General features: G+C 48.5%; 4 protein-coding genes across 4 annotated transcripts; 2 read left to right on the top strand and 2 right to left on the bottom strand.

The window, feature by feature from the left end:
* Positions 1-3,936: 3,936 nt before the first annotated feature.
* LOC122375286 (transmembrane protease serine 2-like) lies at positions 3,937-7,434 on the bottom strand. The gene is made up of 4 exons (XM_043354583.1): positions 7,340-7,434; positions 6,098-7,231; positions 4,686-4,932; positions 3,937-4,446 (listed from the first exon to the last, which is right to left on the bottom strand). Exons 2-4 carry the CDS (start codon positions 7,214-7,216, stop codon positions 4,268-4,270), a joined length of 1,545 nt encoding a protein of 514 aa, XP_043210518.1. The 5' UTR covers positions 7,217-7,231; positions 7,340-7,434; the 3' UTR covers positions 3,937-4,267.
* A 4,427-nt stretch (positions 7,435-11,861) lies between these two features.
* On the bottom strand, positions 11,862-14,417 carry LOC122375291 (NPC intracellular cholesterol transporter 2 homolog a-like). Its single transcript, XM_043354592.1, has 4 exons — positions 14,255-14,417; positions 13,871-13,972; positions 13,424-13,503; positions 11,862-12,358 (listed from the first exon to the last, which is right to left on the bottom strand). The coding sequence occupies exons 1-4, from the start codon at positions 14,355-14,357 to the stop codon at positions 12,179-12,181; spliced, it is 465 nt and encodes a 154-aa protein (XP_043210527.1). The 5' UTR covers positions 14,358-14,417; the 3' UTR covers positions 11,862-12,178.
* A 4,125-nt stretch (positions 14,418-18,542) lies between these two features.
* On the top strand, positions 18,543-21,257 carry LOC122375288. The gene is made up of 4 exons (XM_043354585.1): positions 18,543-18,684; positions 19,067-19,171; positions 19,386-19,465; positions 20,144-21,257. Exons 1-4 carry the CDS (start codon positions 18,600-18,602, stop codon positions 20,321-20,323), a joined length of 450 nt encoding a protein of 149 aa, XP_043210520.1. The 5' UTR covers positions 18,543-18,599; the 3' UTR covers positions 20,324-21,257.
* Positions 21,258-21,339: 82 nt separating this feature from the next.
* LOC122375287 (venom allergen 5-like) lies at positions 21,340-22,829 on the top strand. The gene has a single exon (XM_043354584.1). The coding sequence runs from the start codon at positions 22,144-22,146 to the stop codon at positions 22,822-22,824; it is 681 nt and encodes a 226-aa protein (XP_043210519.1). The 5' UTR covers positions 21,340-22,143; the 3' UTR covers positions 22,825-22,829.
* Positions 22,830-24,411: the final 1,582 nt, after the last annotated feature.

Genomic DNA, 24,411 nt, shown 5'->3' with positions numbered 1-24,411 from the left:
GCTCTTGATTCTTTTTCAGCGTCCAATCACAATTTGTCTAGACGTTTATTTGTTTCTTGCGTGCATATATTTTTCATGCATTCCACTACGTCGCTCTGAGCAATTTATAAGATATTGAACTAGAAATATACCGATTGCACCTTCTATAGTAAGCGACCGACGATATTGTAAATGGATATTCATGATGAGCACAATATCCATGACCTTTTACACCTTTGACGCGTAGTTATGCTGTCATGGGAAAGGAACACGTCTGAATCAAAAGGTCAAAAATGTCCCAGTCGTAGCGCATATGACTTTGTGCTAAAAGCTGCTATGCCATAGTCCCTATAGCTCTGCATAATGGAATACACTCAAGAATATACGTTCTGAAATGTTTCTGAAAATACTTGTCTGATTGATATAAACATAAACGTCTCCCTGCAACAGCATCGCTCGATTCCTAAACATAAACAATTCGATCCCTTGTTTTCGTTGGTTTGCGTAAAAAAAAATGCGTCATTGTATATTTAAAAACAATTTTATTTATCGCGCATGGATATCAGAATCATCAAAAAACACATTCTTCTATAGTCACATTGAGGCGCTGATATACATAACCGTGCCACCCCTCTTATCGTTGTTGCTGCTAGGCATTCGTCTGAACCGAAGCACACCAATTCAAGAAAAAACAATAGCTGTTACTTGGGCTCGTAAACCTTCTGGTTTCCAAAGTTTCCAGCGGGACCATAGTTGCAGAAGTAGAACCTCTCTACATGCCGGCCTCTTGGGCGCTTAGTCTCAACATATCCGCAGCCAATTTCTGTAGTCTTCGCCCAAATTATCTGAGTGAGATGACCAGCTTTACCCCCGCGATATTTGAGATTATTCAGGGTAGACCGGACGTAAGGGAGCTCACTCGTGAACCAAGCTTCCGCAATTCTGGTCTTCCAGTCCTTATCCATGTTGCTAGTCCAGGCGTAATTTTGTCCTATGCGTTTCTTGGGCGGCAGATCGCGGCAGGGGTCGTGTCCAGTCTGGCACTGGTTGGCCCAGCGCTGTGCGATCCTGGCCAGTGACGAGCTCCAGCGCAGGTTGGGCATGTACCGTGCCGCCGGCAGACCTCTGTTCCTGTGGGCACCCCTCTGGACGGCGCGGCGCAGGTCGTTGTGGACCCGCAGGATCTCGGCCCTGTCGGCAGCGCTCACAGAGCTGACGCGCACGGCGCCGCACGCCCGGGAGACTCTGGACGAGGTGAACCGGCACATGGTGTGCTGGCTCGGCGACCGGCACGAGGAGATGTTGCAGAAGTTTTGGGCAGAGCTCGGCTGGAGCGCGGCCAGCGCGGCCAGCAGCACACAGGAGAGGCGCAGGGGCGCGGCCATGGTGACGTCGGAGGCTGCGAGTTGTGCTGACATGGCACTGACTGCTGCGGCTTTATACCCCGCCATACGTACGGCATAAATTGCAGGTTCACCTACGCTCTGTCAATCACTGTTGGAGGCTATCATATCCTCCCATGGCAACACGAAACAACGAAGTTCATGGCAACTCAGTTCACACCCACAGTTTCATGACATTCCGCTTTCAAAGCATTACAATGAAACAGGTCGTAAAAGAGTGAACGTATTTTTAAAGCGACCAATTACCAATTTGACGTGGCCGGGCCCGGGGGGTAATCCCAACCACCGCAGCCCGGGGGGGGCGTTTTTCGCCCCCCTGTCTAACTCACTAACTCCGTCTAACTCCGGAGCTACGGAAACAAAAGCGATACCAAACGAAAGGTCCTTACGAGACGATTCTAAGCACCTAAAATTTTTGACCTCAGGTCAATTTTCAAGGTCAGAGGTCAAGGTCAAAAGCAAAAACCGGCACATGTGTAGTGATCTCAAAGTAAGCCTTCTAAAGGACGGCAGGCTGCATCGAACCGGCAAAAATGGGTGTCAAACGAAAGAAGAGAATCTGAGGATTCCGAAAATGTGCTTAAAATTAAAATTCAAGGTCAAGGTCACGCTCAAAATTGACCTCAAACTTGGCACTTTTTCGCACATCTTGCGTGCTAGCTTCCAAGATGTTTTAAAAATGTTTTGAGGCTTATCAGTTCCCCATTTGTGGTTCATCTTACGATACAAGGCTGCTCAAAGGTCAAGGTCACAGAAGAGTATCCCTGCTAGAGGCTATTTCACTGATTCAAGTTAGTAATAATAAGTAAGACAATTTTGCCGTCCAGAATCTCCAAATGAAGGCTTAGAGGAAAATAGATGCCAGATTCGTGATCAGCGGGTACAAATCCATCATAAATGACCTCTCATGTGTCAAGGTCAACCAGAGGTCATTCGAGGTCACATGAGGTCAACATAAAACTTGAACTTTTCCCAACAAAATATATATCATTCGACGCGGCTTGACAAGGTGAATGCGATGGTACCATTGCCGTAGCTCTAGGACATTTTTTGTCGAAGTTATTTGCGAAAAACTATAACCACAATACGGGGTCGTTGACCTGACCTCTGACCTCAGGTCACCAAAACTATTTTTCTATTTTTCTCTGGGCCAAACGCTACACAACCGTGCTCGTAATTTGTCTTTAACTCTAAAACTCTATTTTTAGCAGCTATTTGAAGTTTGTGTCTGTGACGCCGAAGTTTGCCGTGCAGGGGTCTAGAAAAATGGACCTTGTGACGTCATCAATGGGGCTAGGTCCAAATTTTCTACTTCAGAAGATGTCAAATTGATGAGAGAAAAGGTACTGAAAGTTTCGTTTTCCTATCTCTAAGCGTTCGGGAACTATCGCAAATATTCGCCAGGGGGGGGGGGCCAAAAACGCCCCCCCCCGGGCCCGCGAGGGTTGATGGATGCGTATTTTTTCACCTTTGCCTACAAGCTACGATACAACTGCTGTTGAAAGTAAATTGCATTATGAATGAACGTACACAAATGTTTTTGAGTTCATTCTGCCACTACGGAAAAAATGTCGAGCTTGAGATAGTTGTTACTAAACTGTTCGATCCAACAGAGTTTCTATTTTGCCCAGAATCGTTGCCAGTTGCAAAATATTTGCTTTCTATCATCACTTGACAAATCAAACAAATGTTCATTGCTCGGGGCATACATAATTACATCACACATTTTACGCGCAATTAGCACCGTACCTATAGGTAAGCTGCTGTGTTCTCTATTTTGCTCGTTTCATCATATGACCATACCACCAGCATTTGACTATTCGCCTCAATTATCGTGCGGCTGAGCATAGCAGCCTGACCTTGACCGCGCGGCGGGCCGCGGTGGTCGGCCGGCCGGCCGTCAGCTGACCTCGCCTGCGGCACGGAGGGGTCACGTGATCCGCCCTCGGACGGAGCGGGGCTCGGCCGCGGCTGCCCGGCAGAATAGGACGGGGTGGGCCGCCGGACGGTCGTAGGGTCTCTGACGGTAGTGCCTCCTTGCCTTCCGTCTGCACGTAGTCTAATCTAATCGATCAGCTCTTTATTAGGATTGTGTTCGTCTACTCGTTCGGCAATAGTTCAAACATTATTTTGCTGCCCGACAATAGTTTGCATTAGTTTGCAATAGTTGGTTTTGTTCAGCATCTAGCCGCTCGCTTGCGTTTGAGTTGCTGGAGATGACTTTTGAGTGCGCACTTCCATTCAGGCATTGCTATGAGTTGAAGATTCGTTATCCAGAGGCTGGCACTTCCTTCGCTGTTGTTTCGCTCCATTTCTCACGACTATTGGTTCAGTGCTATAGGCATCTGAAGACTATGATGATTGCATACCTACTTGTCTCCAATGTATCGTGGCCGTATCTTCAGATGGCGATAAAGGAGTAAGGATATTATCCCTCACTGGATTAGTTGAATATATGTGTATGGAAGGACATAGGGGCTAAAAAGAAATTTTCTAAATACGAGTAATGCATTTTGACGTTTAGTTGACTGTTCCATAAGCATAGAGACTCTAATTTTTATCAATGGCTGAGAGCGCATCACATGTATTCACAATTCACATATTTACAATACTTGTGCAACAATATTGGTAAATACCTAACCTAAAAGCCATTGATCCTCGACAAATAATCATATATAATCATGATACAATGAAATACAATAATATCCTAAAAAAAACATCAGTTCCTACAACTAAAAAGTAAGAATGGCTACGCTACTAGAAAAAACAATGCTGACGAAATTTGGAAAGATGCATAGTTATTGCTCAAAGGTGTCCATTGTCCAAACCGTTCCCTAAACATTGTCCGGGTAGCTGTGACACAGTTTCTACCGGTATCACAGACGTCACTCGCCAGTGCTCTCCAGATAGTTCAGCGTACGGACGATCCAGTCGTAGAAGGCCGCCACTCGCGTATACACCCCCGGTTTGAGCGGTTTGCCGCAGCCGTCACCGAAGGATACAATCCCCGCCAGATACCAGTGCGGCTCGGCGGCCTCGGCTTCGTAGCACGCCAGAGGCCCACCTGTGCGGAAGAAAAACCGGACGGTAATTCATAGATTCTGTAAAAAAAAATGTTTGAACGGCGACGTGATTTTTACTCTTCGACTTGCAGAATCGTTTGAAAAAAAAATGAGGGATTGCGGTTTGCATTTTATGAAGGTTCAAGCAAGCTTCAATCTCTGTCACTTTTATACAAGTGGTATAATGAATTATTGAATACGTATCTCTAGACAGTGGTTAATCATCCACGAGTTCACGAACCTGAGTCTCCCTCGCAGGAGTCGACGCCGCCGGTGAGGTTGCCGGCGCACACCTGAATATCGCCGTCAAAGCTGTCTCCGTAGCCGTGGCGGCTCTCGCAGAAGGCCCGGGAGACGGTGGGCACCGGGGAGCCGGCCAGTACCTCGGCGAGCCCGCCCTCCGGGTTGGTGTAGCCCCAGCCGGAGACCACGCAGCTCTCCGGGAGCTCGGCACCCGGCTGCGGCTCCGTGATACACAGCGGCTGAACCTGTTGGTGGTCATTGGAAATTATTATTGAGTTTGTTTGAATGGTATTCTCGTCTTCTCTGAATCTAGTGCACAAGATCGGTCTAGCAATAACTTAACCCGCGCACCGACGGGGGTCTGCGCCAACTTAGTACCGACGGGGGGGGGGGCGGATGACCGCCCCCCCCTGAGATCTCGAGAACGAAGCAAGATAGCGACAAGCGGTAAACGGCATCGGATACGCACGGTCAAGATCTACAATTTTTACTAAGGTCATTTTCAGGTCAGGTCAAAGATGACGTCACAGGGGTCGAAAAAGTCAAAATGGCGGCGCTAGATATGGAGAGAGTTTTTCTCGAATAACTTTCGAATTAGTCAAGATAGGAACAAACTAAGGGCATCATCGTGATCCTCTCGTCAATCCGCATCGAATGATATATATGTTGACCTCGAAAGGTCAAGGTCAAAGGTTGACCTCAGGTCACGTGACCTCGAGGTCATCATGTATATCATTCGATGCGTCTTGACGAGCTGAACACAATGAGACCATCCACGCGTCTGTATCTTGTTCCTGTACGGAGTTATTGGCCAAAAACCTTTGGTGACCTTTGATGACGTCACATGACCTCACAGCTGCCCAACAGCAAAACAGACCTCAAGGTAGTGAAGGTTGATCGTATATGAAGTCATGTATGGTATATGGGGCCATTCCGACCCGTTTTAGTGGTAAAAACAGGGAGTTGATTTTTCCCCCATTGACTTATAATGGGGAGGTCGCGAAATTGACCTGACCTTAGGTCACCGATATCAAAATTCCGAGATATACAAATTGTAGCTACTAATGACCTAATAACATCCTGCGACTTTCAAAGGCCTCCGACATCTACTGTAGCTCTGGCACGGTGACAAAGTTGCAAAAAAGTGACTTGAGGTTGGGTCATTCAAAGTGACCTGGTGACCTGACCTTGAAAGGTAGGAGGTTCAAACTTGCACACCATGTGTAAAATTGATAAGGGAATAGTCATACCAAATTTCGCGGCGCTACGCGCCGCGGTTTTCCCGCTATTCGCGAAAAACCTCAGGGGGGGGCGGATATCCGCCCCCCCCCGTCGGTGCGCGGGTTAAATCAATAGGCATTGCAGAAATGTGTAGATGTTAAATATATAGCCCTTAGGCACTCATCTCACCTTGTCACTGAAGACGATTCCTCTGTCTCGGCGCGGAAGTAGCTTCAGAATGGCGATATCGTTCGGGTAGCCCACGGATGCTTGCGCCTGGTTCACGAAGCCCGGATGTAGAATCATCTCCTGGATGGCAAAAGTCTGCTCCTGTTCGTCGAGCTGGCCGCGGTCAAACTGTCCCATCACCACCTGATACATGCTCCTGGCATGTTCCAGACAGTGTGCCGCCGTCACCACATACCTCTCCGCAACCACAACGGCGCCGCAGTGGTGCTCAAAGTAGCGCCCCTCGCGCACCTGCAGCTGCGCCATCCACGGGTACTCGCCATAGGCGGCCCTGCGGCCCCCCAGACCCACCACCCGCAGGTCGGCGGCGGCAGCGAGGCGCGGTCCGAAGCCGGGAAGGCCGAGGTCCTCGCCGAACACGGCCAGCTCAAAATGAGACGTGTCAGGCCCGGAAATACTGCGGAGGCCGCAGGTCCCAGGAGCAGGCAGTGGGCTCGCCTCAGACGGGTTGGATGGAGTCCCCGGGTGCGCAGACTGCAGCCGGGAGCGCAGCAGGCTCGTCGCCGCCGTCGCGTTGTAGAGGTTGGCGTTGCTCTGCTGGTGGGTGAACGTGCGCCAGCCGCAGTCGTCGCAGCCGATCTTGCAGCTGCGGCCGCCAGACGCGGCGTAACTGAACATGGAGCAGGACGGGTGGAAGAAGCAGTAGGCGGCGCACGTCTGCAGGCTCACCTGGAACGCCATGAAGCGGCCGTTGTCGATGGAGGCCCCCAGGGTGAGGCGGTAGGTTCTCAGGATCGACAAACAGTGCTCCTCGTCTGCCGAGCCGGACCCCTCGTCGCCACCGGACAGCGCCTTACAATCGTCCACGCCATCACATAGACTGGCGAACGGCAGGCAGGCCTCAGAGTCGCAGCCGCCGGCGCAGCGGCGGCCAGAGTTGAGGCAGGTCTGTGAGACGGACGAGCACATGAACAGATCGCCACTGCACTGGTCGCTGCCGGCAGGCGTCTCTCCCAGGGAGACCACGGCGTTCTGGGAGGGCGTGTGCAGCTCGTGGCAGGATAGACCAGATGCCACAGAGACCGCTGATGCAAGTAGAAGAAGACAGACGGACAGCATGTTGACGGAAGAACGCTGACAAAACAGAAATAAATTAGATAAGGTTGAAGCAAGGAACCGCTACGGGTGGAACGGCTATGATTCAATGACAATCTGTATGCTGTCGGATTGACCTACACTAACCTGTATCACCGTCCTAAGACGACAGCTTTTGACGTTCAAATGAGGCGTGGCAGCTCCGCACGACCGTCCTGCTGCCTCGGCGCAGGCAAACTGAACCCAGAAGGAATATGGACCGGGTCGATCCCTCGTCATAACTCTTCCAAACATCCTACCAGGACACCAGCGACCCTGGTAGATTGACACTGATAAGGGGCCAGAAGGCGAATAACAAGCGCTCCCCCTCCAGCCCCGGTTGGACGCTACTATGGCCATGTCAATCAATGTAAAATGATTATTGTAGCGAGTTTTGTGGTACGAAAAGGTCCCGTTTATCACTATGTCGATCTCGCCATAGCGTTTCGCAGTCGGCGCAGCTCTGCTGCCGGAGGGACTCGGGATAACGTAAACAGTCAGCGCTAGGCCGCATGCCAAGTAAGTCTCCGGAAAAACCAAGTGAGTGGGCCATTACGAAAAGCCGTAAAGATAAGCCGAACTCGGGTACTTACCATTCATAGGATTATAAACAGCATACCGATGGCTGCCGCGCAGTGCCAGGTTCGGATGTGAGACACGAGTACTTTGGCATGGTCGCTGCAGACTGAAGCCAGCGTTTTAACAAATTTTATATTCATGCGTATAAGTCTTCGCTAGCTGGTGACATATGTTCGGAAGTTCAGTACTGCTACTCGTATTGTGTAGTCTCTACTCTCGATAAATTAAGTTATTAGCAGAATTAGTAGTATCAAACGTTATGCCTCTGGTTTCTCCATGGCCGCTGCAAATGAATTTCCGGGTAAAGTTTTTTACGGTATCACCAGCACATGGCAAATTACAACAGTAGACCTGCCTGTACCCACCTATCTATCGGAGAGGGTGATACCGGATCAACGTCCTCCACAACCTCGTCGAAATCCAGCACTCACCCCGCTATGTCCGTGGCTTGGAGCACCTCGTCGCCAATGCGATAGACGCAGTGGTTCTGCTCGGACTGTGTGTTTGTGCTGGTCTTGGCCCGAGGTCACCGCACAGTGCCCCCGAGCGGTCACGCCACACTGACGTCATCACACTGCGCACGGTGGATCGAACCAGGGACGCACAGTGAGAATGCAGACAAATTTGCAGCACGCTTTTGTCAGCATGGCCTATTGCACCTCCCTGATCAGGATATACCTAGATCTGCTGTCTTTTTTGCCCATCCAGCCTCTGTTGTTCACCTGGTTTTAAATCAGCGCTAGGCACCGTTTCCATAGGATTTCAGCACTGAAAAACAGTTCTCGATGGGATTTAGGAATGGTGAGTAGGGCTGGAAAGGTTTCAGTGAATTCCTCGTCGATGCGTCTTGCGGATTACGGTGACAGGGAGCTTTGTCCATGATTATGGTAGCCCGCTCGACCCGCAGGATAACGGCTGGGGGACAGATGGCATGTCTTCTACCAGTATCATACAGAAATCCATCATTTCTGTATCCATCTCGCTGGGTATTTTAATGGTCTGCTGCTCCAGCAGCGCCCGTATTGCCTGGTATAGCGCCAGCCGATCAAGAGGGCCGACGGGCCGTCCCGCGTCAGATTCTTAGATAGGCTGAGCACGCCACGTTTCGACGCCGTCGCAAAAAAAAACACGCACCCACAAAGACAAACATTATCTTTATTTGTTGCGCACTGTTATCGACAGAGTGATATTTTCGCAATAAGGTCTGATGTAACACTAGTAATGGAAGATTCTCGTCTTCGGAGGTAAGCATCTGTGCAGAAAATGGGTGATATTACCGATACTGGCTTATATTCTACATTCTTCGAAGTTCTTTCCGACTATCGTACTGAGAGCACACGAGCGCATTAGGTCGTCCACAAGAACAGCTTCGATAGTTTTTCCTTCGGACACATGGTCTACACATTATTTACGCAAAAGCGCACACAAAATTACGAATTGAGTCGGTCATTATTTTTAAGACTTTAGGAGCCTGAGCATATGTAATTGCGTTCAGCAAACTAAGTGTCCAATGCGGGATAAGCGCATGTGCAATATGTATATGCCACAAGAGACCTGTTATCAGGAAAGGTCTTCAAAGGTCTTGCAAGGCGAGTGGTCCACATTGTGTGGTCAACACTGCTTTTCGAAAAAAAATGTGTACATAAAAACGTGTTGGTACCATTACTTTTGCTCTGTGATAATTGTATTCCGAGTTTCAGTCTTTGGACTGTTTCTGCTATGTTTTGACCCCGTCCCTGTGGAACACTTAGATCAAAGGCAAGCTTACCTGACCATTCATTGTGTTTCATTCTCCTTGTTCTAGCGGTAAAAACAAAACAGCACTACCCTATTTTTGAAGAACCTAGTAAGTGTCAAGGTGACGAAACGGAGAAAAACGAGGAAACGTTAACGTGTGCTAGCCTAAGCAAATGCGCATAACATGCATCAACCTGAATAGTGTTTCTATATGTATTGTATGTGCGCAATTCAGAAATGCTATCCAAATTTTTCAAAGGCTTACCAATAATGTAAATGTGGACTTGCTAGATTAGCTGTGGCATTGGACTAAGAGGGAAAACCTAGCATGGTTACTTACTACGTTTTTCTGTGCCAGATGTGCTTTATCTATGAAATAGGTTGTCAACAAAACTGAAACAGTTGTCATTTCAAGAATGCTCCTATGAAGAAATTCTATGTAGTTTTGTGCTCATCTTACCTTGTTGAACCATTTCCTGCTCTTAGTTTTGTATTTAAATCAAAAATGAAGATTTTTCTTAAAAAAGGCTGAAAAGTGGGTGGGGCTCCGCTCCCCCCCCCCCCTGTTCCTACGCCTATGGACCAAACGGCTCATAAAGAAGTGATTTTCACGAGTGCTGTTCACGGGCACCTGCCGTAGCTGCAGCTCGGTGTTTACACGTGGCCATAGATCCCGCGGCTGACCGCCGAGCCGCAGCTACCGCAGGTCCCGTCAACAGGGCCACGGTCTTTTTTTAGAAGTTACACCTGCATATCTGCAGTGTGCGCCATCGCATCATCATGCTGGCTGACTACAGTGCTTCGGCATGCATCAGTAGGCTCTCGCTATCTTCAACACAACCCAAATCAAAATAGTTTATGCTACTAACCCACTTCACACACCCTGATATCGTGCTCTTTAGACGCATTCGGTATCGCAGAGGCAGACGTAGATTACACCAGGGTATATAGAACAACGGGTACACCAACGACGCGGAAAGCGCCCATTTTACCTGGATAAGTTACATGGAAGGTGATATATTTTTTGAATATGGAATAAATAGAGTATTCCATTATGACGAGTAAAGCCAAATTCATAAAGCGGTTATTTTTAAATTATATGAACCAGAAATAACATACTAACCATAGTTTAAAACTTAGAATAAAGTTAGTTGAAAAGCCTATAGTTGATACTAAGATGGAAGGAATCTATGGAAGGCGGAAATGGCGCAGCTGTTTCATTCTTAAAATGTGTTCACAAGCAGGATTTACGTGATGCTAGCGACATCTATTAAGGTAATCGGGGACGCTCATTGGTTGATCGAGTCCGTGAGCAGCATCGCTAACTTACGCTAGTACAGGGTTGAGGCAATGTGCGCATGCGCAGGAACTAGTGCCCTCATGGAGGGGCTTTTGTTACCTCGGGCAGCGCCCAATGCTTTTTGGACCTGTTATGGCCTCCGCATCGAAAAACGCTAGATAAAAAGGTTGTAGAGGAAGCTTTAGGCTACCTTTCCCCACAATAATATTGGCAATTTATCTCTTAGCTTACGTGTGGGGCTCGCTTGAAAAAGGTCGATTTAACATGCAAACCCTATGGGGTAGTAGTTTTTGAGCGCCCATTTGGCCTAATGCTACCAACTGTTACTGGCTACCCCTGGATTACACTGGGTCCCTCAGAAACTCCTCGGGAACGTCAGGAAGAGGTGCAGGGATACTGGATCCGGCACCCCTGCCACTCGTACCACCGGGGCTCGGCGGCTCGGCACACGCAGCAGATGTCGGCCCGCTCAACGACACAGCGAAAGTTTGTCAGTGTGGCTCTCCACAGTTCAAAAATCGGGGTTTACACTGATAAGTTGCAATATGGACTCCGGGGCGGTGAAGCGAAGTTTAGGTTTTCTAGAGCACATCGAGTTGCTACATGCATCAACCTTGATGTGCCATCAAGCTCGCTCATGTAGCCAGCAGTAACAGACAGACCCAACCAGGGGAGTGGGCTTCCTAAAGCGCGGAAGTCGCGAATGGGCGAGAACCTAGTATGCGACACTTTATCACAATGCACATCAGCGCAAAATGGGAAGTTCAGGTCTCTTTGGTCGAGGTAAAACCTAGTATGTAGCAACTTGTCACATACTGTGTTTTTCTTTGCCAAACCGAAGACGCCACTGGACTTGCTATATTCTACCCCATTAATATCTCAGTTTTGGAGAAAGTTATGAAAAAAGCGATACCAGAAACGAATCCGTCGTTCCCGAAAACCCCCGTTAGCATCTCTAACTCATTTTTGTTTACATTGGCGCTTACTATGTTTTTCCTTGACACGGTAGAGCAGTTCTTGCACTGATAATATGTATTACCTACTACACGAGAGGTGATACAACAGTATGGACGAAGACGGTGAAATAAATAAGTAGATGAAATATACGTTTCACGGTTCCTCTGCTAGCCTTCAGGGCTCCCTCCCACATGGGTCAGACAGAGCCTTCGTTTGCGCAGCAGCAAAAACCGCGCGGTAGCCAACCTCCCTCCGCGCTACATTACAAAGCCATGCCATACCACACTTCGTGGAAGACATCGCGAACCGCTCTTCGCGGCACGCGTCTGGCCCCATGTTGAGCGTCGGGGAGTCTGAGTGAGCTGTCCTCTCGTCTACATGATGCGCGCGGGGATCTGGGCGCAGGCCATCTGGGCTCCGCTGGCGTCCTTGAGGCGCCATTCGATGGTGACGGAGACGGGCGGGTACTCGTTCAGCACGTCCACACTGGTGGTGAAGCCGAACTCGTCGCCGCTCGACAGCGGGCACGAGCCGGACGTCAGAGAGCTGCAGGCCTGCGGGTGGGGGACGGACGTCAGAGAGCCGCAGGCCTGCGGGTGGGGGACGGACGTCAGAGAGCTGCAGGCCTGCGGGTGGCGGGGGGGGGACGGACGTCAGAGAGCTGCAAGCCTGCGGGTGGGGGGGGGGGACGGACGTCAGAGAGCTGCAGGCCTGCGGGTGGGGGACGGTCGTCAGAGAGCTGCAGGCCTGCGGGTGGGGGACGGACATCAGAGAGCTGCAGGCCTGCGGGTGGGGGACGAACGTCAGAGAGCTGCAGGCCTGCGGGTGTGTGTGTGTGTGGGGGGGGGGGACGGTCGTCAGAGAGCTGCAGGCCTGCGGGGGGGGGGGTGGACGTCAGAGAGCTGCAGGCCTGCGGGTTGGGAGGAGAGCTGTGTCAGAGAGCTGCAGGCCTGCGGGTTGGGAGGAGAGCTGTGTCAGAGAGCTGCAGGCCTGCGGGTTGGGAGGAGAGCTGTGTCAGAGAGCTGCAGGCCTGCGGGTGGGGGACGGACGTCAGAGAGCTGCAGGCCTGCGGGTGGGGGACGGACGTCAGCGAGCTGCAGGCCTGCGGGTTGGGAGCGAGGGGTACGGTGTTAGAGATGTACAGCTGGGCTGGTAAATGTGGACAGTGGGCACTGACCAGTGCAATGCAATGGTGTGAGTTTATTAGTTGGTGAGCATGCCAAATGAATGAGTCGTTGAATAATACAGAGCACTCAATGAAAAATTAAACACTTGGTGACAGATTGCGCGGCAAAAAGTAGCGCAGGCTCAAATAAATGGAAATTAAATAAATTGACTCCACAAATTACACTCCTAACAACTTTAAAAAAGGTCAGGCAACACAAAACTCAAAAGTATCGCACATATTCTTTCGGGAGTCTATCTAACTTTAAAACTAACAACTGCTTGGTTGTATATTGTGTAAATAGCTGACAGGACCGCTGCCTGTCATGTAGGTCATCCGTGCTGAGCGAAGAAGGTGGCAGGTTTGCACCAACTACAAAGCCGATGCTTAGAGAAAGATGTAGCTCAGATATGTTTCTCTGGTTATTTTCGCTGGCCGTCACAGGCCCGCTCACCTGGTCGTCGGCGCTGAAGGGCACCAGGACACCGTTGAGGTTGCCGTAAATCTCCGACGCCAGAGTCGCCGTATCAGCGTCTGGGGATACAAGACCATGTGTGAAAGGTATAGCATTTAGTTAGAAGCTGAATGCGTCTGCAATTATTTGTGTGTTTGGAGGACTTCCGGGACCAATATACTTGATGCAAATGCTATTGGTGTAAAAAGCACACTTATAGCGTCGCATCCCTTCCAGCTGTCATTTGGGCAAGAGATGGAAAACAGCTCAGTACTCACTGCAGACGACATAGTGTCACATATATCCTCGTGAACTGATCCCCAAAGGCTAAACTGTTCTTTGCGAAGAAAGATGGACAGCTACTGACTTGACACGACATAGTGTCATATGCATTTTCGTGACCACCCAAAACACATTATTTGGGCAGCAAGATGGGCATCTACTCACTGGAGACGATGTCGACGTTGAGTGTGACAGTGGTTCCACGGCGCAGGATGCACGGCAGACTGGCGCAGCCCACCACCTCCAGGGTCTTGATGGTGTCGGCACCTGTGCCGAAACGACTGGTCAGACCCCCTCATCAGCTCACAGTGCTGATTTGTTTGGTAAATGACAGATGCTGTAACCTTGGAAAAGGACATGGAAGCATACAATACAAGTGTAAAGACCGAGCATGTCGAACACTATCAAAATCTTGCTGCCGATTGCAGCATTGGCTCTAGACTTAGCCTGTACCGACTGAGCTCCTGGCTCCTGGTCTCCCACCAGATCTTCCCTCACCTTCCCCACACTGAAGGTGTGCAAAATGCACCTATATCCCGGTCCACATACCACAGCTGATGAATGGCGTCTCGGGCAGCAGTTTGGCGGCGGGGCTGGCGAGGGCTGACGCGGCCAGGCCGCACACCAGAAGCGTCATCTGAATGGCGTTCATCTTGGCTGGAAGCTGCTGCTGGGACCTGCTGAGAGCTGCTGAGGGCTGCTGGCTGCCACTGTGTGGACACTCCTGTGCCGGGTCGCCGTTTTATAGGGCAGATCGGGCGATGGCTACGTCACTTCTCGCGTTGGTCAGTCGGCAATTTCCCACCTTATCGGCTCGGCGTGCGGTGTTGTCAAGTGCCGAGTCCACTGTTCGGGCATAACGTGGCCGGAACGGAACTAACGAGATCGACAAAAAGCCGGGCAATCCAACCCAGCGAGTGCCGAGCCTGGCTGACGACTGAAAAATTCGCAAAACTTTGCGGGACAGGGAACGTCTAAGTAAAGCTTGACTCAGGCTAGGTATAGCTTGATTCATGACATCTGCTCAGCACTGAATAAACTCTTGATTGCCTACGCACACGCAGGCTATCTTGAACAGCTTGTCGGGTCATAATGTTCCTTAGGTATATATCGTCTTTATGGATATTTCTGTCGGCGTGCTTTCTCATGGCACTTTTGTTGCTGGTTTCTTATTACAGTCTTTTGCAGCGATAGAAGTCGGCCGTCTGGCATTTTCTCATCAGTCGTTTGGCTTTATCACAAGGAAACCATAAAGATAGCGTGACAACAAGCGTCACTCAAACACGTGGTAGTCTTATGTTTATTTTCATTTTATCTTCCGAAAAGACGACCTTTACAGTTTCCGTGACATCGGAAACCCTCAGCAAAATTATATACTTTGGTTCTGGTGTCAGTATTTGCCAATAGCTGTCCATTGCTTTTAGTTGCGTGCGTGTACTGTGTATGGATCCGAGTGATTATGTGACTATGATTTCAGATGATCTCAAAGCAAACTGCATGTTAGGACCTACATATGATACCACCGGATCCAGCGTAAAAAAATATCCAGTGGATCTATGATCTCATGGGATCTAATAATTCATTGGCTTCGCCGTGACCGATGACGTCACAGGCCAAGTCAAAGTAAGAGTTATCAACCTTTTGGCTTGTTCACCATTTGGGCACTGGCTGCCGCCTAACAAGTCAGATCAGGCTCATTTTTGGTTAACCCTCGCGGGCCCGGGGGGGGGGGGGCGTTTTTCTCCCCCCTGGCGAATATTTGCGATATCTCCCGACCGCTTAGAAATAGGAAAGCGAAACTTTCAGTACCTTTTCTCCAATCAATTTGACATCTTCTTTAGTAAAAATTCGGCCCTAGCCCCCTTGATGACGTCATAGGGTTGATTTTTCCAGACCCCTGCACGGCAAACTTCGGCGTCACAGACGCAAACTTCAAATAGCTGCTAAAATTAGAGTTTTAGTGATGAAGACAAATTACGAGCACGGTTGTGTAGCGTTTGACCTAGAGAAAAACAGAAAAATAGTTTTGGTGACCTGAGGTCAGAGGTCAGGTCAACGACCCCGAAATGTGGTTTTAGTTTTTCGCAAATAACTTCGACAAAAATGGTCCTAGAGCTACGGCAGTGATACCATCGCATTTGTCTTGTCAAGCCGCGTCGAATGATATATTTTTTGTTTGGAAAAGGTCAAGTTTTATGTTGACCTCATGTGACCTCGAATGACTTTTGGTTGACCTTGACACATGAAAGGTCGCCTATGATGGATTTGTACCCGCTGATCACGAATCTGGCATCTTTTTTCCTCTATGCCTTCATTTAGAGCTTCCGGATGGCAAAATTGTCTTGTTTATTATTACTAACTTTAAAGGGACCCTCCCACCTTCAAAAAAGTTGATGAATTGGCATGGAAGTGATGTCGCTCGGTTCAGAAAGAGCGAAAACTATAAGAAAGAATGGATTTAAAGTGCTACGGCCGTTGATGCATGTGCTTTTATATTGTGAGAGCATATTTTCAACCGGTAGGGGTCGGTAAACCGACCTTGGTCGGTTTCAACCGGTAGGTCAACCGGTAGGGGTCGTGACAGGTATTCGTAGTATACCTGTCATCCGCCTCTGATAGCTTCGTAGCATGTTACGAAGGCACCAAAACTACTTCGTAATTGTTCAAATGGTTGCTAAATTCGAATTCAGCTCCAAAACTAGCCTAGAAACATATAAAATTTGAAAAAAGTGAGCCGAAGTCACCAAAGGTCAATGACCTGACCTGACCTTCAGGTGACCTTGACACCCACCCTAATGCATGGGAGCAACATCCAATCACATGTTTGAACGTTTGAAACCACGAAACCACGCGCGGCTAATGCGAGCCGACATACGCCGGATCGCGATTCCGGCCAAACATGGTCTCGGAAAAGAGGTCACAGGTCAAAGGTCATTTGGGTCAGGATCACGAATTTTTCTGGGTAGGTGTAAAATTGATCAATGCGAGAGTACTGAAAGTTTCGTCGCGATCGTCCGCTTTTTACGCGAGTTATTCGCGAAAAACCTTAGGGGGCGTTGCATCAACCCTGTGCCGGCGAGGGTTAAGCATGATCGTGAAATAAAATTAAATGTTGGGCACATCATCAGAATTCTCAGATTCTCTTCTTTCGTTTTACATCCATTTTGCCGTTTTTCACTTACATTGATATCACTACACGTATGCCTTTGCCTTTGACCTTGACCTCTGACCTTGAAAATCGACCTGAGGTCAAAAATTTTGGGAGCATTAGAAACGTCTTGTGAAAACCTTTCGATTGTTACCGGTTTTGTTTCCTTATCTCCCTTATTTACGGAGTAAGACGGGGGGGCAAAAAACGCCCCCCCCCCCCGGCTATGGTGGTTGGGATTTCCCCCAAGCCCGGCCGGGTTCAGCTTTTCTGTGTTGACAAAAATAAGTGAGAATCTATGATCTCATTAGATCTAAACTAAAAATAGACTGGGATCTATGATCCCATCGAATCCCAGATCAGGATCTGTGGGATCAGATCCAATGTTCAGTTTCTCCGATTCATGCACTTGTTTGCTCGATAGTGTTTCATTTTGTACGATGTGTTTGTTAGACCCGCTGAATTGACCAAAGTCTCAAAGTTATTTAGAAAAGCACTAAGCAGTGATGATGCTTGTCATTTCGTACTATTTTACAGTCGTGCAATTACAATGACAAATATCAAAAGCACGAATTGCAATTCTCAAATGAACGTGAAATAAGTGCGTCAGATGCAATGATTTCACCTTTTCATGGGAGCTCCGCCGCGAGCCGACAGCCAGGTGGCTCGAATCCCTAGAGGCGCTCGTCTCGCCAGCGCTGCGCTGGGTCACGAGGTGCGCTGTCACAGCGCCGTCACGTGATAGTTGGCTGTTTCTCAGACGGATTGCACACGCAGCTGCCAGGGTGTTCACCGCAGAGACACGTGGGGTGTCGCTGATATAGTAGCTGAGGCGATAAGGGCAACTACAGACCCCCTACCATTGGAGTTTCAACAAAAAATAAATTGGGGTTTTGCGTTAGGCGGCACGGGCGGACATCGATAGCAGCGCCTCTATCGGTCACTAGGGAAAGCTGGGCTGTAGGCGACGAAATACCGGCTGAGTTGTCACACGTTGAATAGGTTTATAGCCATCCGTCTTGTGAAAAAGTTGAACTTTTGCCTTTAATATTTCTACAGGCAATTTTAGAAGTGTCTTCACATGGATTACAAAACCGTTTAGATTATTGTATTCACTTCAAGCCTTCCCTATTGTTCTTGATGATGCGGGAACTATTTCTAATTAGTGTTTTTAGCTTAGTAAAAGAACATACTGTGCAAACGATGAAAAAAAGCATAAATGGAAGATTTTAAATGCAATTTTCTCTAACAATTAATGGTAAGTTCTCTACATATCAAGGAAAAGGCGCATGCTAACTGATAATTTAAAGTTCTTGGGGCCAGTTGTTTTCTTCTTTTCTTACGTCGCCCCAATGGCCGCGAATACACTTGTGATAACGCCTATCGGACAAACAATGAATGAGACATTTTGACCAAAAACCAAAGCAAAAATTATGAAACCATGAAATATTTATATGACATCCTTTCGTGTCCAGTGGCTTGGATGCTCAGAGGTTCGACAGACCACTGCCATCTTTTTGTAAGTTCTCCTGTTGTGAGTAACAATGCATCAATCTCGCTCCCCACCCGTCTCCCTCCCCGCCCAGCCGCCATCCCCAGCCGACCCACCGCGCCAGTCTGGCGGGACGCGGCCATCGCGCGGGAACCCGGCACGTGTCACGCCGGAAACGACAGGTTTGCAGCGCGGCCGGCAGCGCCGTGTACCTCAGAGACTCGTCTGAAGGGCCTGCCGACCGCCGCATCACCATGAGGCTCCCCCACGCGCCGACCATTGGCCTGCTGCTGCTGCCGCTGCTGACTACAGGAACAGAAACTCCCTACAGTGACTGTGGTAAGTGGGGAGGTCGATTTCTGGGAACGACGTATTCTGCGGAAATCTCAAACGGTCATGATTAGATAACTCTTCGTAGGTTGTGTCGTAAGTGGTCACAGATGCCAGATGGTGTTTTGGGTGAGCGGGCTCTCAGAAATACATTACTTTGCATAACCATGATGATACATTATTGCAGATTCAAATATGCATATTCGGTGCACTTTATGTAAGTTTCACTAATGATATAGTTTTTATCAATAATGTACGAATGAATCAGGTTTGATGCATTCAAATGTTAGTTCAAGCCCTGTCAGACTGGCGTGGATCCATTCATGCATTTGCTCCTAAAACCTGTCATGTTTTCTGTGGGGAGCCCTCAGTTTTCACACTGTTTCGGCAGGGTTTACCGGCTCCCTGGTCGGACTTCAGCTAGGTAGCTGCCGAGAATGGCCGTGCGTCTTCGAACGGGGAGTGCCCATCGCTGGAGAGGTTCTCTTCAAGGCGGGTGAGTTTATTTATTCATTTTCTATTTATTTACCAAGACCCTCGATAGGATTCCAATGGTACCACACAGTCAATAGGATAAATGGGTATGTGGCATGCGTGTTAGATATTACACATTGTTGCAACTTATGTCCGATATTTTTATGTTCATAAATCTACTAAAATGTTGTTTATTATGTGTTGTTTTATTCATACCATGTATCGTTCATTTTCAGTCTCGAACTATCGCACCCTCAAAACGACGATTAATGCTCTATTCGGAGGTATTGCAATTCCGCTTTATGTCGACGAACAGGTAAGATAGCCACCACTGCGCTGTTTATGGTGTCGTATCTAAATATCACGAAAGCTTTATACTCATTAATTTTTCATGACCCCGAATTAGCTTCCCCAAGCACGCCACAAATACATCCAAAACCGACAGAAATGAACAGAAAGACAGGATATAAGTCCAGACGGGTGGATGGAGATGGGAAAGATAAACAAGAAAAAATCAGTTATGATAGACCCACGCGAAGCTGTGCATCAGTAAAAGGTCAAAGGTAGTCGAGCGCACCTACCTCTTTCCTGAAAGGAGTAACATCATAATCATTGGTCAGTGTCAAACCAGGAAGGCCTACAACGAAGTCGGTTCGGAATTGAGGTCGGAGTCGGAGTCAGTGTCACCCACAGACGAAACAACGCACCAGGAGTCAAAGTCGGAGTCGGTCAAACTGCCACGACCCCGATTCAGGAACGTTTGTTAGAATCTGTGGCACCCCCATGCCTATGCGGTATAGAGCTATCACGTACCCATTGCGTTTTACCTACCTTTTTACTCTAAGCCCGCTTGGAATACAGTATATGTAGAGCCTTTGAGAGAAAGGGAACACATGTTTTATTCCTGCCATTCTCCTGATACAATTTACGCTATAAGAGTGCGCAGCGCCCCATCTGTTCCACCGGTCGACCTGTCTCGCTGCCCTGTCTGCAGATGTGCACCAAGCTGCTGATCGGCCAGTGTCCGGCGGACATCGGAGAGTCGCTCAGCTACCTGGCCAACTTGACCGTGGGCCACGACCTACCGACCATCACCGTCACGCTGGAGTGGAACATCGCCAACGGAGACGGAGAGACGGTCGTCTGCGCCCAGGTGCCCGCCCAGTTCCACTAGCATGCGCCGTCGACGACGCAGGTCCACCAGCGCGAAAATGGCGAAGAAGGCGACGTCAACTTCTAAGCTTCTTCAGTCGTGGACCGCGAGGCTCCACTGGCAAGTGCCGTGGACGGTCCATTCCGTCACAGATGTCTTGTTCTGGGCGACTTCAGCGGCAGTCGCGCCAGTTTCATTGTATTATACGCCGCATACGAGCTGTTAATTACTTCCGATCTGAGATGCAACTTTGAATGGTAATCTGGGCTATTTTTCTGTTGTAGGGTTAGCATTGATATTTGATTGTTAGACTAGATATGATTATTGTCTTGGTGCTGTGACATGCTTCTCATGAACAGCGCTATGTCATCGATGTAGGTGTAAATGTGTATTATGTAGGGGTTCTACTGTTATCTATGGTAGGGGTCATAGGGATTGTTATCTGTGTGGGTTTTATCTATAGATAATGCTGTTTCAACGGGTATCTTACATGCAAAAAATTATCACGCTATTTTCCTCGGAAACCAGGCTCCGTTTGATATTAAGATTATATGATCCTAAACATGATAAACAATAGTTTGGGACCCCAAGCGTTTTGTGAGATTTGTTAGTTGCTCGTGTCACCAGGCGATTTCCCGCTTGCACTTGCTAGGCTAAATGGAAACGTGCATTTTAAGTTCGATCGGCCTGTTAGTCATGTACCTAATGCTTAGTGAAACATCACGAGTTCGCTATACAGACATAATATAGCTAAGTAGTCGATCTAAGCTCCTTGTAGCGGAGTGCTCAGGATTCTACTGATGCCAAAACTGCGTCCGCGAAATGACAACATTCTTTGAGTGGATCTGACAATGTGGCGCTCCAAAAACGCACCGTGCCGATGCCAGCCGTGTGTTTTTGTGCGGCGAGCGCAAATCGCAATCGCTCTGTGCCTAATAGATATTACATTCAGGCATTTTTTTCTGATAGCTTCCATTGTGCCTTGGACCAGTGTTTCTTTTTTGTTCATTTAGTGTAATTGCTTCACCAGAGAGCTCTGGTGGGGTCCGGGAGTAGAGCAGGTTATGCGGAATGTGGTCCAACAATAGCATGGCTGATCGAACAACACGCGCAACGGAATCCGCCATTTCGCGGAGCAAATATTCGGCTGGCAAGTCGGGCTTCGATACAATCCTGAGCTTTTAGGAAAGATGGAATTCGTCTGATCAGACGATGCTTGCAATGCTTCCAGACCCTGCAATCATTGCAATTGTCATGAAATTGGGCAACACATTCACACAGAACCAATGCAGATGTCCTAACATATGGCTTTACATGCATCTGTTACAACCTCCCGATTTCTGTGCTTTACACCACGCAATGGAGTACAGAGAGGTGGATGACTACAGGCATAGACCAATATTTATCTATGTGGTTATATAGAACACTAACTATTACGGTGGTCTACCTACATACAGACATAGGCCATCGATATACAGTGGTCTATGCTACATAGTTGGCTAGCTGGCAATATTGATGCACTGATCAGGAGCTGCCGAAACTGTAAATATTCTTTTTTCTTGCACATGTTCTTTGCATATTGATTTACCGTCCGTTACCGACTCCGCGTTTCCTGTAAAATGACTTTCATTTTCTGTCAGAACACAAATTAATAAAATGTAATAGTTACTAGGAAGCATTGCGGGGTGAGCGGTTCCCTGTTGCCTAGCCGGCGTATTGAAGCCTTGAACTGTGAATGACAGTGTGTGGGCGCGGCGACAATTAGCTGAACGCACAGCCCGGGTATAAAAGTCGCCGCCATCACAGCCATGACATCGTAACTCGCAGCCTCCGGCGTCATCATGGCCGCGCCCCTGCGCCTCTCCTGTGTGCTGCTGGCCGCGCTGGCCGCGCTCCAGCCGAGCTCTGCCCAAAACTTCTGCAACATCTCCTCGTGCCGGTCGCCGAGCCAGCACACCATGTGCCGGTTCACCTCGTCCAGAGTCTCCCGGGCGTGCGGCGCCGTGCGCGTCAGCTCTGTGAGCGCTGCCGACAGGGCCGAGATCCTGCGGGTCCACAACGACCTGCGCCGCGCCGTCCAGAGGGGTGCCCACAGGAACAGAGGTCTGCCGGCGGCACGGTACATGCCCAACCTGCGCTGGAGCTCGTCACTGGCCAGGATCGCACAGCGCTGGGCCAACCAGTGCCAGACTGGACACGACCAGTGCCGAAACCTGCCTGGAAAATACGTCGGACAAAACTTCGCCTGGTCCGGCAATCAGGCTAAAGACTGGAGGAACAGGATTGCCAACGCTTGGTTCTCGAGTGAGCTCCCCTACGTCCGGTCTACCCTGAGTAATCTCAAATATCGCGGGGGCAAAGCCGGTCATCTCACTCAGATAATTTGGGCGAAGACAACAGAAATTGGCTGCGGATATGTTGAGACTAAACGCCCAAGAGGCCGGTATGTAGAGAGGTTCTATTTCTGCAACTACGGTCCCGGAGGAAACTATTACGGTCAGAGAGTGTATGATCCCAAGTAAACAGTTGCGTGTGTGTGTGTTGATGTAAACTAGTCTGATGAAGGTTGCCTTGATATGTGTTTCTGAGGTTACCGAGATGTTGAAAATTGGCACACAATGTCATTGTTACTGTGCATTATAATGCTAATAGAGCTGCAATGGGACTACACCTAATTCTATTCGTTTAATGCAGTCACGAACAGTTATTTGGAAGCTATTAGGTATACATACAAGAGAATATAGGAGGTCCAGTGTCATCTGTAATCCGTATATATTTCTTACAGAATATGCTAGTTATAACATTTCAAATGCCCCAAACTACAACAGATCATATCCACAAACAGATCTCCGACCAAACACGGGTATCTATTGTAACATAAATGGATATCATTGGATAATCGTAACATAGGTATGACGGGGCATCTATGCACTTATTTAGGGGTACTCACTGCCGATCTGAAATTCAGGACTAAAGTTTGGCATTATATATTCAGACCATGATCACGGGTAGTAAGAACAGATGACATGGTTTTTCGACGAAATGTCACTGTCTTATGTAAGTCATTGCGTGGTCTGAACTTTATCACCCGCCTGTTACGCGGTGAAAAGGCTGCGACACTGCACTGCGCATTGAAAGATATACACTTTTGATAATAAATATTTTATATTCCTTAACCCGCGCCCCGTAGGGCTACCGGCGGACCCTACCACCCGTAGGGGGGGGGGGGCCGTTTCGGCCCCCCCCCCCTAAGATCTCGGAAAGTTACCGGCTGATTTTCAAAATTCAAACGGCGTTCGATAGCACCACCCGGGAACTACCTTGTGACCAAATTCCATTGACCTAGGTCAAACCGATGACGTCACAGGTCGGGTCAAAGGTCAGATTTTCACCGTTCACAGGCAATTCAAGAAATGTGCTGTGAAAGCGAGTAAATTGGTAATTTATTGAAAACCATCGATGGTACATTGTTCGTCAAACACATACTTTGCTATCTGAGGTCACTGATACCAGGTCAGGTCACAGCGAGGTCAGGTCACCGGGGGTCACAATATGAATGTGTCGTGTGATACATGTTTTATGGTCCATTTTACATGACAAATGCGATTATGTGGGTTAGGCAGCCTTTGGGGCCAGCCTAGGTCACGTTTTTGTGAAGGTCAGGTCAAGGTCAGGTCAAATAAGGTCAAATTTCAAAGTTGATATTTTTGCATAAGATGGGTATCGATTCGATGCAGCTCGTCACGGGGAGTCTAATGGTGGTCTTCGTTTTGCTCTACAAGTTCTAGAATTGCCAAAAATTGAGTTTGAAAATTTGACGTCATCATTTTTGAACAGTTTTTTCGCTATAACTTGGCCAAAAAACGAGGTATCGATCTGAAATTTGGTATGTAGATAGAAGATGGTAGGCACTATCACATATATTCCGGTTTTTTTTCGAAACTCAAAAACTTTTTGGATTTTTTGGCGAATATATCCAAAAAAATGCTTTTTTGATTTTTGGGGGTCAAAACTCAAAAATTTCAAAAATTCGAGATAGCAGTTTTGTAGCCCTGTCAATTCTACACCTTTTATGTCTTGATCATTTTTCTATATCTTCAAAGCTGTAG

The sequence above is a fragment of the Amphibalanus amphitrite genome, unplaced genomic scaffold (genome assembly GCF_019059575.1).
Source record: "Amphibalanus amphitrite isolate SeventyFive unplaced genomic scaffold, NRLGWU_Aamphi_draft 001811F_arrow, whole genome shotgun sequence".
Taxonomy (NCBI): Eukaryota; Metazoa; Arthropoda; class Thecostraca; order Balanomorpha; family Balanidae; genus Amphibalanus; species Amphibalanus amphitrite.
Note: the sequence above shows the minus strand (reverse complement) of the source record. Positions and strands in the feature narration are given on the sequence as shown.